The sequence below is a fragment of the Bactrocera latifrons genome, unplaced genomic scaffold, assembly GCF_001853355.1.
Source record: "Bactrocera latifrons isolate USDA-ARS-PBARC rearing strain unplaced genomic scaffold, ASM185335v1 scaffold_55, whole genome shotgun sequence".
NCBI classification, from domain to species: Eukaryota; Metazoa; Arthropoda; class Insecta; order Diptera; family Tephritidae; genus Bactrocera; species Bactrocera latifrons.
This window is the reverse complement of record NW_017537212.1, coordinates 436,317-451,850: the sequence shown is the minus strand read 5'-3', so window position 1 is coordinate 451,850 and position 15,534 is coordinate 436,317. Positions and strand designations below refer to the sequence as shown.

At 34.5% G+C, this 15,534-nt stretch overlaps 4 protein-coding genes across 6 annotated transcripts in view; 3 read left to right on the top strand and 1 right to left on the bottom strand.

Annotated features, from left to right (window-relative positions):
* LOC108974365 overlaps window positions 1-15,534 on the bottom strand; it is a 71,998-nt gene that overhangs the window by 40,723 nt on the left and 15,741 nt on the right. The window contains exon 1 of one of the 2 annotated variants that reach the window (XM_018942132.1): window positions 15,288-15,528. The exons of the other annotated variant lie outside the window; for it this stretch is intronic. The gene's annotated coding sequence lies outside the window, so the exon portion shown is untranslated. Of the gene's footprint in view, window positions 1-15,287; window positions 15,529-15,534 lie in introns of those variants that run through there. 2 annotated transcript variants of the gene reach the window in all.
* LOC108974369 lies at window positions 2,717-6,145 on the top strand. Its single transcript, XM_018942139.1, has 4 exons — window positions 2,717-3,081; window positions 3,171-3,667; window positions 3,736-4,102; window positions 4,201-6,145. The coding sequence occupies exons 1-4, from the start codon at window positions 2,856-2,858 to the stop codon at window positions 4,392-4,394; spliced, it is 1,284 nt and encodes a 427-aa protein (XP_018797684.1). The 5' UTR covers window positions 2,717-2,855; the 3' UTR covers window positions 4,395-6,145.
* On the top strand, window positions 5,105-8,710 carry LOC108974372. Of its 2 annotated transcripts, none has more exons than XM_018942142.1 (5): window positions 5,105-5,168; window positions 6,937-7,159; window positions 7,254-7,744; window positions 7,963-8,329; window positions 8,394-8,710. In XM_018942142.1, exons 2-5 carry the CDS (start codon window positions 6,952-6,954, stop codon window positions 8,582-8,584), a joined length of 1,257 nt encoding a protein of 418 aa, XP_018797687.1. In that variant the 5' UTR covers window positions 5,105-5,168; window positions 6,937-6,951; the 3' UTR covers window positions 8,585-8,710. The 2 variants fall into 2 exon arrangements, with proteins under 2 accessions (XP_018797687.1, XP_018797686.1); XM_018942141.1 differs by lacking the exon at window positions 5,105-5,168 and adding an exon at window positions 5,935-6,020.
* Window positions 9,534-13,935, top strand: LOC108974309. Its single transcript, XM_018942042.1, has 9 exons — window positions 9,534-9,836; window positions 10,151-10,647; window positions 10,722-11,085; window positions 11,164-11,340; window positions 12,142-12,145; window positions 12,205-12,436; window positions 12,505-13,116; window positions 13,172-13,388; window positions 13,453-13,935. The coding sequence occupies exons 1-9, from the start codon at window positions 9,632-9,634 to the stop codon at window positions 13,644-13,646; spliced, it is 2,502 nt and encodes an 833-aa protein (XP_018797587.1). The 5' UTR covers window positions 9,534-9,631; the 3' UTR covers window positions 13,647-13,935.

The following is a 15,534-nucleotide window of genomic DNA, read 5'->3' as shown; positions in this document are numbered from 1 at the left end:
ATATTCCGAATGAAAGATATCACTTGATAATAAATAGTTTCATGTAATCATAGGTACAATATGTACAACAATCAATTAACTACACTAATTAAAGTTTTATATCATCGAGGCCGAAAAACTAATTTAAAATGAAAAATATTTAATTTTTAAATCAATAACGCAAGCGTTAATCAATCCATGGTTGTTGTCTGCACTCTGGAAAGAGACTTCACTCTTAATCTTATAATTTGTGCAATGAGCTTTTATCTCTAAGAGCACGATTGTAAGCTCTTAAAATTTAAACTAAGCATTTCATTTCAAGCCTCGAATTATTTCTCGCTTCCTCAAAGGCATTTGTTTATCAGTCCTCTAAAAAGGATTAATCGCGAAAATGTCGATAACGCTCAATGAAGTGAGTGAGGCGAGGAAAAGGTTAATACTAAATATGCTAACGACAGCGCTGGGCCCCTTTTGAGTAAACGCCGCTCTGTTCGTAGACTTGTTGAAGGAAAACGACACAGAGTTTCAAGAAATGAAGAATTATCCTGAATCATTATTAATCGATTTAATTTATTTTAGCCACATATGGTTCTATGAACATGCCGTTTTTAATTAAATGATTACTCTGTTTCATTAAGGTACCTTTACATACCATCATCAATATATATGGTTAAAGGTCAGTTGGGTGCTCGAAAATTCTGAAATTAGTTATATTGGGGTTAAGCCAAGTTTTCACCCAATTCTATCAATTTTAGGCCCAATTAAAGGATTCTATCCGAATTTCAATTATATATTTCACACATGGATCGATAGTTTCGGAAAAAGGTCAGCYATAAGCATTGGGGTCCACTTATTCGGTTCCTAGSGGTTTGAATAGTTTTGGTTCCTATCCAGAGGGTTTGAAATGAACACTTTGGAATTATGAAGCAAATATGAATATGGAAATTTAAACAACATTTTTTTAGGATGTGACAAGCTGTTTAAAGACAATGAGGAATACATTGAAAATTTGGTTCGTATAATGATCACAACGTACATAGTTTTCAAAATATCTGTAATGAGTTGATCGAACTTCATGTTTTTAAATAATCACTGATATTAAATAAAAGGGTAAGAAGATTATTATTTCGCTTGTCRTCTTCCTATTTGAAAGCAAATGAGTATCTGTTGCTTCGGAATGAGGGATTTGAAATTACGCCGCCTTGAAACAGGCCATCAAGTAAAATGGAATAATAGTAATTATTTGTGGAATCMATGCGGAAACCTACGCCATCATACTGTTATTGCGCTCTTAAACTAATTGAATCTTGTTTGTTTTCGTTGTTAACTAAATAAAATAAATAAAGCTGTCACTGTTAAGTAGTATTCACGATTTTTTTTKGCAAATGCGATTAGTTTTCAGGTAACGCTTGCTTTAGTATATCTGYCACTTTGGCTATAAGCCACCGCATTGTATGTATATATGAAAGTGTACATATAAGAGTATTCGTGTACTTCATATTCCCAAATACCTTTCTTTCGGTCATAAAGTTGATTCTGATTACGAGCTACTTAGTGACTATTTACTATCTACTATCAGATATACACTCAGAGAAAAAAACCCACAGTAGAAAATTTGAAAATATTCAATTTTGAAACTGTCGCCATTCGCTCGCTAATCGAAAAAAGGATAGTGGGCRTCCGAAAAAGTAAAATCTCATCATGAACAACAAATTAAACGGATGTGTATTACTGTGCTATGTCAACATACTGGAATAAACAATTCAATTTTTTTACGAAACTATAAATAAATACAATACTATAAATAAAAGAGAGCGTTTTTTGGAAAGCTGTGTTTTATCAACCCTAAAGCATTCGCCTTATTTAATGGAGTGTGGTGGCTATAACCAAGTTTGGTGTTGGGCAGCAAAAATACATGGCAATTTTGAAAGAAGTCGTTTTGCCAACAACAGCTGAACAGCTGTTCGAATACACTGTAAAAGTTTTTTTTTCAGGATGATTCAGCACCTTGCTATAGAGGAACGGTAATTAAAGCATAAAAATACTGAAATATATTTTTCAATAATGCATTACAAACAATTATATATTACAAACCAAAAACGTTTTATGGAATCTCTCACTTAGCCAGGAAACAGTCCAGATTTCACTCCAATTGATTTAATAGTTTTATTTTGCTTTGTTATGTATGCTATTGTTAAATACAGAACATATAAAATGTAAAATACTTAAATAACTTGTGTTAAAGTTATATTATTGTTCAAAACAAATTTTAGTTGTAAGGTTTGTTATGTGTGTGTGTGTTTGCATTTTTCATTAAAACAAGTGTTAAACTAGAAGTTTATTATAAGAWTTTCATATGCCTTAAACATAAACTAAATTAAAGACTCCTTATCTTAAGAAAACATAAAATGTCTATTAAGTGYGTGGGTTTTTTCGCCGAGTGTACATACATACGTATACATACGAACTTAACTACTGAACTTGCAGAACACATACAAGTATATGCCAATTCGCAATGAAAAATTCAAAAATATAGCGGGCGTACATACATATGTATGTAAAATGTGACGAGTGTTTTTACAATGTTAAGCACCCAATTATTAAATATTTTCTTACAATGAAATGAAAACTTGGTAGATAATATTTCACAATTATTTTTAATTTTTATCAGCACTTAATGATTAAAATGTTTGCTGATGCGCTCTCCATACAAAGAGAGAGACGAGCGATACGATCTGATGCGGTACAAATAGTGAGGCAAGTGATTGGCAAAATTTCAAATAGTCGTCAGTGAACCGTTGAACTGCATAAACGCTGTTTATTAACAAGAATATAAAAGTTTGTTGTCATAATATATACTATATACAGAGTTTAGGATGTCATCCGTAACCGATCAGAATCAGAATGAAGCCTCAGAAATAAAACCAGGAACAGGTTTCGAAATTCCAAAATGGCTAACGGCAGAACTATTTGAAAATGTTCTTATCGAGTCCATTCCGAAATTTCGAAAAATCACACATTTCGAGGCTAAGCCCGCATTGGCTGCTGGAGAAAACTATGCCACTGTCATGCTACGTATTCATGTAGATATTGAATTAACAGGTTAATGAGTATTTATGAAATATATAAAATATACAATTTACTAAATAATATGCTTTTATTGCCCTTCGACTCCGCCCGTTGAACTGCAGATGCCTTAACGGATTCGATTTCGCTCATGWTGAAGCTGCCACAGGAAAACGAAATTCTTAAGGATATGATGCGCAAGCATAACATTTTCGAARTCGAGTACAAGATGTACCATGAAGTTCTACCCGAGTTCAAGAAGATGTACGTAAATGCCGGRGTCAATGCAATGTTTTCCGCAAGTTGTTATAACATCGATACACCTTCCGAATTTGGAGTAATATTGCTGGAAGACCTTCGCCCACTTGGTTATAAGAACGCCAATCGATTGGAGGGACTAAACTTGGTGCATACAAAGGCAGTGCTTGAGCGTTTATCGCAGTGGCATGCTGCTTCGGCCACACGTGTCGAGACTAAAGGCATATTCCCGGAGATGTTCATTAAAGGTATATTCAGCGAATCCCAGCGACAAACTATGGAAGATTTCAGTACAACAATTAAATCACAATTTTTATCGTCTGTAAAAACAATTAAGGGTAGCGAAGATTACATGGACGACTTGGTAAGTGACTTATTAGACGCTATTTACTTCCAAACTTTCTAATCGGTTTCAATTATTTGAACACTCAGGTGAATGTTTTCAATTATATTACCGAACTATTATTCAATACATCAAAGTATRATCCAAATGAATTTAACGTTTTGAACCATGGCGATTGCTGGAGCAACAACATCATGTTTAAATACGATGCTGAAGGGAAAATTGTAGACACGGTCCTCATCGATTACCAAATGGTGAATTATGGCTCTCCTGCGAAGGACTTGCTGTACTTCTTGGTATCGTCTACTGCATATGATTTAAAAATCAAAGAATTCAACTATTTTATTAAATTCTATCACAAAAACTTAGTGAAAAACCTAACAATTTTAAAGTAYCCCAAAAAATTGCCGACATTGAAAGAAATTCATTGTGCAATTATAAAATATGGAATATGGGGTAAGTAATTTYAGAACCATTTGACTTATTGCAATTATGTGGTCCCAAAGCTAATTTATTCATATTATTATGCCGTATATATTTCAACATATCAATAGCATTATCGACGTCTTTCGGTGTTATGGCAGTGGCTTTATTGGAATCTAATGACGATTCTAATATAGACAGCTTCATTAATGATTCGGATGCTGGTGATCGGTTCAGAAATTTGATGTTCTCCAACCCCCGATACCGCAAACATTTGGAAATTTTGATGCCATGGATGAGCAATCGCGGTGTTTTCGAAGTATGARTTTTAATTACCACAACCCTTGCGAATCGAATGGGAAACACTGAGTGATTTTGTAAATACAAATAGATTTTTTAGGCATTAATGCCATTCAAATAATCCATTGGAACACTAAACGCTCTTCTGTAATGCAGCAGTGGGCCAACTTCTGTCCTACATCAGCTTATTGTATCTCCGTACTAATATCAACGGGAATATGAATATTAAATTAAGCTCACATAATAAAAGTTTTCGTATTTTATATAAATGTATAACATTGCAAGTCAAAATAACAACATAAAAAGTAACATTCCATAATTAATTTATAATTTTGTACTTCCTTCCTAATTGCTAGCTAAGCTTCTGCTAATGCATTCTTCTGAATGCATTGCCATGACCTCATTTACGATCAAAATATTCACTTTCAATGCTTCATATTGTGGAAGTTCTCGCTGCTTTAATTTTTAGAGAAAGAAACAAGTCTATAGTTCACTGATACTCATCCAAGATATTTTTTACGAGCCATCGATGTTTTAAGAGYAAATTTTTTAAGGCTCTCTTAAAAAAGTGATCAAGTACATGAGTACCTTAAATTAGCTGAAGAAAACACAATATGCACTTGTATGAGAAAGCTTTGGCGCAAAAGCTCTTTTTGAGCAAAAAAATATACAAACTCGTATTTTTAATAACTTGTTAATCACCTCATCGCTTCAATTCAACGTCGTCTTAGGCCGGATTAACAAAGCAGTCTAAATTACCCAAGAAGAAATCGAACGAAGCTGGATAGTGAAAATACAAGTAAAATTATAGTAAAATACAAAGAAAGCAATTTGAAAAATATTCCAGACGCCGTTGTATTTACTACTTTGTATCCTTTTATAGAACCGAAAGTGATTTTGGACATTTTGAAGTCATTCTGACTGTAACTTTTGCGAAGCTTCGTTCTTTTCATATAGTTAGTAAAATTTCATTTCCACGCCTGCAGAAAGAATTTTTTTCAGTAATTGAAATTTTGAACTGAAACTTTTAAAAAATTTGCAATCTTATTTAAATGATTTAATGCCACTAGGTGCACATCTATCAACACCAATTAAAACTAAATTGAAGCGCGAAASAATTAATGTAAGATGTTCTTCCAAGTTGAAAGTGAATCACAACCTGGAATGTACATGTCGCAGCCGCAGGGGATTTCTACCTTTTATATTCAATGCAGATTCAGATACATATGTATTTGTGTGCGTTAAGAAATCGCATCACATGTCCCGGTAATAAACAGACATTCAATGTACATATATGTATGTATATACTAAATTTATAATGCAAGCAGGCAACAGTTCGAATCAGCCAAGTACGCTCACAACAGACTTATCAATCAAACATTATTAGTGGCACTCACGGTTCTTGTGATATTGCCTATCGCATAGTGATAATGATACCATATATAGAAAGTGTCGATAGTGGCCCAGGTATAATTCGGAAAATAATCAGTTGGGGTGAAGTAATTGTTTTCAACGAATATAATTCGACTTATGCGAATTCGGAGCATTCTTAACCAAACCAACCACATTTCATACCAGAACCAGCAATCTTCGGCAAACATTGGGTGCGACCGCTGCAATTAGGCAAATATATAMATCTTTATAGCAAGAGGTAAATGTTAATTATCAAGTTTGTCCAATTTAGAATTATACTTTATAAGCAAACACACTATGTATGCTTCTTTCGATATAAAATAAAGGAAATGTGCTGAGAAATACTCAGTACCAAAAACGCCATTGGGTTGTGATTGATTAAATGGTAAAACTGGTTTAGTTTGCATGTATGGACAACGTAAAAATAAAATAAGTTCTGATTTACTACAATTGTTTATAATAGTAATTTAAGTTTAAAAGATAGTGAAAAGTGATTATTATCTGCCATCATGAAATATCTGAACGTGCTCCTTAACTCAGAGTGTGATAGCATCGGATAGAGAGTTCTCAATAATTTTGACTTTTTTAAAATAAAATTCGAAAATTTAAAATTTCATTGGTATATGATAACATAGTCAATGTTAATATAACGAAAAATACATAAGTATGTATGAATGTAGGTACCTTGTGCAGTGAGCATAAGAAATTAATCTAAGGTATATAGTATACTCTCACAACAAGTGAAAATATTAACGAATKCATTCAGCCTTCTATAWCGGATTTTCCTACTTACGCARAAGATATCAAAAATACCATATATGTACGCAATGAGGTCAAAGTTACTTACTAACGCACGAATTGTGAGGGTATACAATGTTCTACCCAATGTTAGTCACCTGTAACGTGTTTTTTTTCGCCAAATTAGACGTTGTACGAGGGTGGAATTTTAATATTCGTTTATGTATACTCATGTATTTTTAGGGATGACACGCTAAATGAAGAAGGAGGGCTGTATAGCTCCACCCACAAACTGAAGCGACATCTGTTTTTCGTTGATCCAAAAATGTTACCATCAAAAAACTACTTTTCCACCTTATAACCTCAAATGTGCGWTTAATTAATAACATGCATATGTTTACATCTATTCTTCTAAGGTTTACCAAATTACAATGAACGACACACCAAACGGAAATGTCGAGAATGATGATGGCAAGCTACCCGAGTGGTTGGAAGCAGTAACTTTTGAAAATGCCGCACGCAACCATATTGGAAAAGATTTTAGCAAAATTGTCAACGCTCGGTCTGAAATTGACCCGAGTAGCAACGCCAACTATTCATCTTTGCTGATGCGTCTCCATCTGGATGTTGAGCATACAGGTTTTTATGTGATTCTAATATTAGATTCTGTGCTCTTCACATAATCTCTTCATACAAATGTTTTATTTTAACACTTTAACAATTTCACATACAGATGGCAGCTTAAAAACTGTTACTTTCGTCCTTAAAGTACCGCATTGCAACGAAATGATGTCAAAAATAATAAATCTGTTAAAACTGTTCCCGAAGGAGGAAAAAACGTACCACAGTATTATACCGAAATTCGAAGCGCTTTACAAGCAAGCGGGCAGTGAAATTAAATTTGCTCCGAATGCGTATCAAGTCGATCGCGACATAGGTGTCGATTATATTTTGCTAGAAGATCTACGTCCAAGAGGTTATAAAAATGCCAATCGAATCAAAGGTTTAGACTTGGAACATGCCAAGTGTGTGCTCCAGAAACTGGCTGCATTCCATGCTGCATCCGCGTGCTACGTGGAGCACTTTGGAATGTTTCCTGAGGAATTCACTGTTGGAATTTATTCAAAGAATAATACAGAGCTACTGAAGCAATTCAACTCGTCTAGTGCATTCTTAACCCAATTGAAAAAGTGGAAGAATGGTCAAGCGTACTATGAAAAGTTGGTAAGTGGCAGGATTAAGGACATCTAACTGGACTCGTTATATTCTCGAAAATTGTTGCTACACGAGTATAGTATGTACCTAAAAACCAAACCTACTTGACTACTTCTTAGAATCAGCAAATCAAAATTTCGCTAATAAGCAGATTACTCAGAATATTGAATAGGATGTCTTTAAAAAAAAACTTATGTATACTTAAATATKCACATTCCAATTTTTAGGCTGACAGCGACAGCTACTTGGTGGATCGCCTGCTGCAGAATCAGACTTATAATCCAAGTGAATTCAACGTACTCAACCACGGCGATTGCTGGGTGAATAACATTTTATTTAAGTATAATGCGTTCGGCAAAATTACGGATACTCGTTTTATTGACTTTCAAGTGGGCAAATACGGCTCGCCAGCTAATGATCTGTATTACTTCATAMTATCCTCCACTGCCGCAGACATCAAAATAGTACATTTCGATTACTTGGTTCGTTACTATTTCGATAACCTGGTTGAGAATTTAAAACTTCTTCAATATCACAGGCCTTTGCCGAAACTTCGTAATCTCCACTCCGTGCTACTGAAACATGGTCTAACAGGTAAGAAAGTAGATAAAATCTATTTATGCCCGTTTAAATTATAGACATGAATTAATTTTTTAAGCTTATTTGGCGGTCTCTAAAATATTGCCCGTCGTGATGTTGGAGAAAAGTGATGATGAAACCAATAAAAATGGGACGCAAAACGAGGATAAACTTAAATTTGCCATGTATACTAATCCAAAATATGTTGAGTCTGTATCAGAGCTTTTACCATGGTTGGATAATCGTGGTTTGCTGGACTGGAAGGTCTAGCAACTTTTAAATTCACCGAGCTTTACATAGATGGTATCATATATTTCTCTTGTACTTGTATATATAAAGTGTATTAAAACAACAAAGAGTGCTAAAAGTAAATTCAGCTTGTCATTATGAAAACAACCAACTTGTCTATTYTTTGTCTTCAATTGAGCTGGCACTATCCGCATATTTGAAAATGGATAAAAATTGGATATACGAAGATCCAGTAAATATTTGTGGTTTCTAGTATTTTGAATAATTTGACACATTCATTATACACGGAAATGGTGATATACATATGATCAGCGCTTTTGGATAAAGAGTTTCACAAACCCTTACTTTAAAGAGGCTATTTTAGATATCTTTACATTTTATCATAATTGCAGATAATTCAATTTTATAAAATAATTGCTTGTGTCTTACTTAATTCTCATGAACATTCTTATATGTATATTTAATATAAATGTAATCTATTAATTCAAACTGGCTATAGGAGTCCTAATAGCGTAAAATATCTTAATGAAACTGAGTAGAATGTGAGTTATTGCAAGTAAAGAAGCACGATTTCATATGCTAAATWTCTTAGGAAGCTCTATTATCCTCACTTATTTCTTTAAAATAATTTTGTACATACTCAGTTGTACTTTGAAAGGCAAATAATGAAAGCTGAAAACAGATCGTAGCTGAATAGCAGAGAATATTATTATAAAGTCATTAGGAATCAATTAGGCAAATAGTACGAGTAATAACTGTTATTATGCTCTCTATGTAAATATTAATCAACTCTCTGAGCTTTTTGCAAACTCATTTATACCATATAAACAACAAGTGTACACAACCGACACTCGCTTAGCTTCAGTGGTTTTGCGAGACAAGTTAAATAATGTATACAAATATGTATGTATAAATATAGGGCTACGAGCATGTACTTACGTCTAACAGTGTTAACTGAAAGCTAGCCAGAAGACACTTTGAACAAGCATCTAGTTGCCGCTGAACATTAGGTTACGAAAGAGCTCTCAAAGGTTTAAATATAAAAGACACATAACAGAGAATAAAATAATGCCCGACAATAGCCGAAAATTCAATAACAATATGCAGTTTGATATTCCTAAATGGATAAATGCTAAATATTTCGAGAARGTATTGCTTCGGGAAGATTCAAATTTTCACAAAATATTGAAATTGACCCCTATCGCGGCTACACCTCCGGGTGAGAATTACACATCGCTCATGATGCGCATTTTAATGGACATTGAACTAAAAGGTACGTGTTTTCGTGGCCGGATAACTACCAACCGAAGTTTAGAAGATCAGCATATTTTAGAAAAGCCGATTCCATAAAAACGTCAAATGAAATGAAACAAAAAGCAATAATAAAAAAGTTAAAATGTAAATCAAGATAACATCGGCTTTGTACAAACTTATGAAACGAAACTGTGAAAATATTGACAGTCAGGATAACGGTGGCTATTACTGCTAATAAGGATATTTTAAAATATTAATAATTATATCAACATGAGTAAAAATATAGTTTTTATATTACTTTGTTTTCTCTTTTATTTTCTAACTATATTCGAGATGGTTACACACAACAGAAGTCGTATATCGTTAAAACAATGCTGGATGATGACAAGGGCGGAACACTTATCAATTCACTGAATCTCTTTCCGAAGGAAAAACTTATGTATGAACAAATTATTCCTCAACTGGAACAATTTTATCATGATCTCGGCAAGAAAGTTAAATTCGCACCCAAGTGTCAATGGATAGAGCAAAAATCAAGTCGCATCACTATCGTTCTCGAAGATTTAAATACAAAGAAGTTTCGAAACATTAATAGACTCAAAGGATTCGATATGCCGCATATGAAGCGTGTTTTAGAGAAGTTAGCTGAGTTCCACGCTTCCAGTGTTATATGGCAGGAAAAGTACGGTGCATATCCAGATCACCTCCAAAATATCTATCTACCCGCCAATTATGAAAAGTCGAAATCTTATCAAGCGCGTATACAAAGCTACAAAGCAGCAATGGCGACATGGGGCTTAGAAGATTATGACAAATATATGGAACGTATTGTGAGTATAACTAAAAATAGACACTGTCGATTTCAAATTATTGGTAAGAACCCCTTTTTACCTTTTAATTTCAGCCAAATGCTGAACAATTTGTTAATGCAGCAATGGGCTGTTTCAGCACAGATCCCGCCGAGTTTAAGGTATTGAATCATGGAGATTTCTGGTCTAGCAATATTATGCTAAATTACACCTCAAGTGGAGAGGTGAATCAAATACGCTTCGTAGACTTTCAACTATGCAAATGGGGCAGCCCAGCACAGGATCTATGGGAACTAATAATATGCTCCGTTGAGAGCAACTTGCGTATTTGTGAATTTGACCACTTCATACGAATTTATCATACACATCTGCTTAAATGTTTAAGACTATTACATTATGTCAAACCACCGCCGAAACTCTCCGACCTACATATTAGCATGCTGAAATATGGATTTTGGGGTGAGAGTTATTATCTATATATACGCTTTGTTGAGATATATTTTTTTATCACATAACATATGTGTATATCTTTAACAGGGTATAGTACAACATTTACACATCTGGTTTTGATACTGATACCTTCAGATAAGGACGCCAGTTTATTAAAGCTTATACAGCCCGGGGACGAAGGCAACAAATTCCGACACAAGGCTTATACCAACCCGCTGTATGTGCGTGCTATGTTGGATATTTTACCATTTTTGTATAGACGTGGTATTTTGGATTTTTAATAGACATTATATGAGAAACAAAAGCCGATACACTTATTTATCAGGACATGTATTCAAGCAAGGAATATTCATTGAGTGATAAAAAATAGTTTAGTGCTTAATAGCTTTGTTCAATTTATTTTCGCTATTTATTTAAAATAGTTAAGGTTTGCCGACATATGTTATAAATATTTACATGTGATAAGAACTTATCTACAAACTTGTACATAGACATACTTATGTATATATAAGTATATGAAAGCTTTCTATAGTCAATGCCGATTAAAAAAGCTTGAAATTGTTTTATGTATATTCTACTCTTCTGCTATGAATACACCAAAGCACCAAAGCACCAAAAAAAGATACCTATCGACACACACACTATAGGTTTTGAAAGCATTTTCTGATTAACATTAGACTTTCAAAGCTACATTTTTATTTTCTATAATTTCAAAAGAGCTTTCTGTTGCTATCAAAATCAGGTGTTTACGCATAGGCCGTATTAAAATGTACTATATACTAAGTATATATACGTGCATTCTTATAAATTTCGCTCAGCATAGAGAAGCTATAATAAAATACAGAGATACAATCGTACGTAAAATAAAGTGTGGAAACAAGCAAAAAATTCAATGGGAATGAACTAAAAGCTAACTGSTGAAGCACGTGAAAGCCATCAACTCGCAGTCACTATCAAAGGCGGCAGGTTTTCAGAAGGACAGTACTATTCTGATCGTCGCTAAGTTATAAGCAGTAACAGATCTAGACATAACGCGGCAGTATTTACAAATTGAGTCAACTTCAGTCAGGTGACTATTAAAACAATTATAAAAGTGATGTTATGAAAATTTTACCGGATTTTTGTTAGAATGGGGACAGGTGCCAAAAACTACCAGCCACCGGAATGGATCAATGCTGAATTCTTGCAAGATGTGTTGAAGGAATATTTCAAAGACAATACTATAGAAGTGCAGGAAATAGTGGTGAAAGACGCGCTGCTGACAGCTGATAACGGCAGTGGCTTTGCGAGYGAAATGCATCGTGTGACTTTTAATTTGGCGCGGAAAGACGGTACCGGYCGCTTCTCGGTCATAATTAAAGTAAGTGTGAGCTTATTATGATTGTTGTACATATGTGTCACAGCTGAATTAACAWATTGTTGTGTTAGGATCATCCAAAAGGTTATACTGGTGTTGTYGCGCACAAAAGTAAATTATTTAAACGCGAAATTCTGGCCTATAAAGAAATTCTGCCACGCGTGGAGGAGTTGCTGGCCTCCATTGGTGACAAAACGAAAATTGCGCCTGCATGCTATTATACCACTGAAACGCYTGAGCCCTTCCTTGTGCTGGAGGAYATGCAACTAACGGGTTATGAAAACTTTGAAAGATGTCGTTTGCTTAATCTAGACTATACTCTGCCGACCATCGAAAGGCTGGCAAAGTTACACGCCTGTTCCGCGGTCATTGCCAAAGAGACACCGGAAATCTTCGAATTTTTCAAAGAAGCCCCCATTTCCAGGAATCCAGACCGCAAGGAATTTCTTTCATTCTTTCCTGTAAATATAAGATGTATTGCTGAGGAATTGACTCACTGGAAGGGTTATGAAGAGATCACAGAGAAAATGTTCAAATTGGCTGAAAATGTGCTTCAAAATGCACTTMAAATGTACGAATCACATGATCAGCGCTTCCAAGTTTTCAACTTGGCTGATTTGTGGATTGACAACTTAATGTTCCATATAAATAATGACACAAAGGATCCCGATGATGTGGTCATGGTGAGAATCCAGTATGTCGTACATTTGATAAATGGATTTGACATCTTTTTTGCAGTTAGACTTCCAGTTATCTTACTACGGCTCACCGGCGGTGGATCTGAATTACTTCCTTTTTGGTTCATTAAATGAGAATGTGCGGAAAGTACATTTTAAATTCATCGTGCGCGAATATCATCGCATATTGAAAGAAACATTAGAAAAGCTTCATTATAACGGTTATATACCAACGTTGAAGGACATAAATATCGAGCTTATTAAGAATAGCCTTCAAGGTACACATATGAGTTATAGTATAAATTCAGCGTATGCCCGATATGGTTCATATTTTAATTCCAGGTGTCATCGCTGCTACATGCCTCACACCACTTATTTTCATGGAATCCACAGGAGACGAAAAACTGGAGAATCTTACCTCACGAACGGAAGAAGGCGATGAAATGAGACGACAAAATGTGGAAAATCCCAAATATCGGGCATTTCTGCAGCGCACTGTCAAGGAGTTCGAGTTGTGCGGTTTTTTGGACAATTGAAAATTATATATCCATTTGTTGTGCATCAAATATAGAAATATAATATATGGACATACGAAGATATGAGAGAATTTTTAAGTTGCAGAAATCATATATACTACACAATACGATAAAAATTGCAAGGCAGAATTCCTATTAAAAAAATATAGTTGTCTAATTTCGACCAGGATAACAACATATTTTAATGTCTTAATCACTAAACGAAAATCAGTTTAAGTCCATACTATTGACAAACGTTAAATCAATGAATTATCAAAAAATAAATAAAACTTATTTTGTATACAAACTATTTGCAGCTTATCGTGTTACGCTTAATTGCTTATCTGCCACCAGTTTGAGAAGCACCGAAAACTGTAAGTGTAGTGCACTCGGTGTATAATAATCGAGAAGTATACCAATTAAAACAAGTAAGGATGGGCTAAGGTCGGGTCCAACCGAGCATTTTCTACTTCTGAGAAATGCTTCAAGATGTAAAACGTGAACCAGAGGATCGAAATCCAAGCAAATATWTATATATATATATTATATTTTTCCCAATACCACATACTATTAACATGCCACATACCAAAAACCCAATTATATGGAGTAAAGTGAGCCAGAAGTTCAAAAATCTTAAGGCTCTAAAGGCATTATTCTTGCATAGTTTATCCCGTTATACTAATTACTCTATGGGAAGTAGGCGTGGTTACTGCCTAATTTCATCCACTTTTATGCTGTGATATAAGAATATCAGAAGWATGCCATGTAACGTTTTATGGGGAGTGAGCGGAGTTATCTTCAAATTTCATCCATTTTCACACTGTCGGTAGGAGTTCTTATCATATTCGAGCATATCAAATTTGGTTGTTGTAGGTTTARTGTTTTAGAAGATACAGTGGYGGTCATATACTTAGCACACAATTCRAACGATGTTTTATTCGTAACGGTACAAAATTCAAAGGCGCAACTTTGTCTAGACATGATCAAGGCGCCAAGCTAAGATATCGCAGTTTCGTCGCTTTGTTTTTGTTACTGTCGTAAATAGAAGGATTATTTAACGATCAGCAGCTTTTATGAGTGGACACATATTTAGCACACTTCTTAGACTGTCGAAGTTTTTTAAAGTTTTAAGAAATATTTATTTTCGGATACAAAAAATTTTGTTGGGGAGAGATTATTTAATATAAAAACTGTGGTTTTGAATTAAATTTAAATTTAAATTTACTGATTAGATATGGCTAGAGGTTTGTGTTCCATAGAATATAGGTTTCATCTAAAACGATAAGACGTCGTTTGAATGAAGGCGGACTGCGTGGATGCATTTCTCAGAAGAAACCGTTTATTTCTAAGAAGAACTTGGAGGCACGCCTTTCATTCGCACGAGCCCACAGCAACAAACCACTTTCTTTTTGGAAGAACGTTCTCTGGAGTGATGAATCTAAGTTTTGTAGATGGAGATGTAGATGTAGTGGATCTGACCGTAAACATTACGTCTGGCGCCCCAGTATCCAGCAGCACAATTCTAGGTATACACAAAAAACAGTGAAACATGGAGGAGGAAATATTATGGTGTGAGCGGCCTTCTCTTGGCACGGTGTTGGACCTATCGTTAGGATAACGTCAAAAATGGATCAATTTGTTTACAAAAACCTGTGTGCTTACCTGTGGAACAATGTAGACTTTTGGTGGAGAGTTTGCCTCAAAGATGTTCTGAAGTGATCAAAAATAAGGGTTTTCCAACGAAATATTGAAGTAAAACTTGGTTCGGAGCGGATTGCCAAAGTTTTTGTGGATAAACCTGAAATATGCTAAGTATGTGTCCAACGTAGTAATCATTTATTCTTACTTTTTTATACTCTCGCAACAATGTTGCTAAAGAGAGTATTATAGTTTTGTTCACATAACGGTT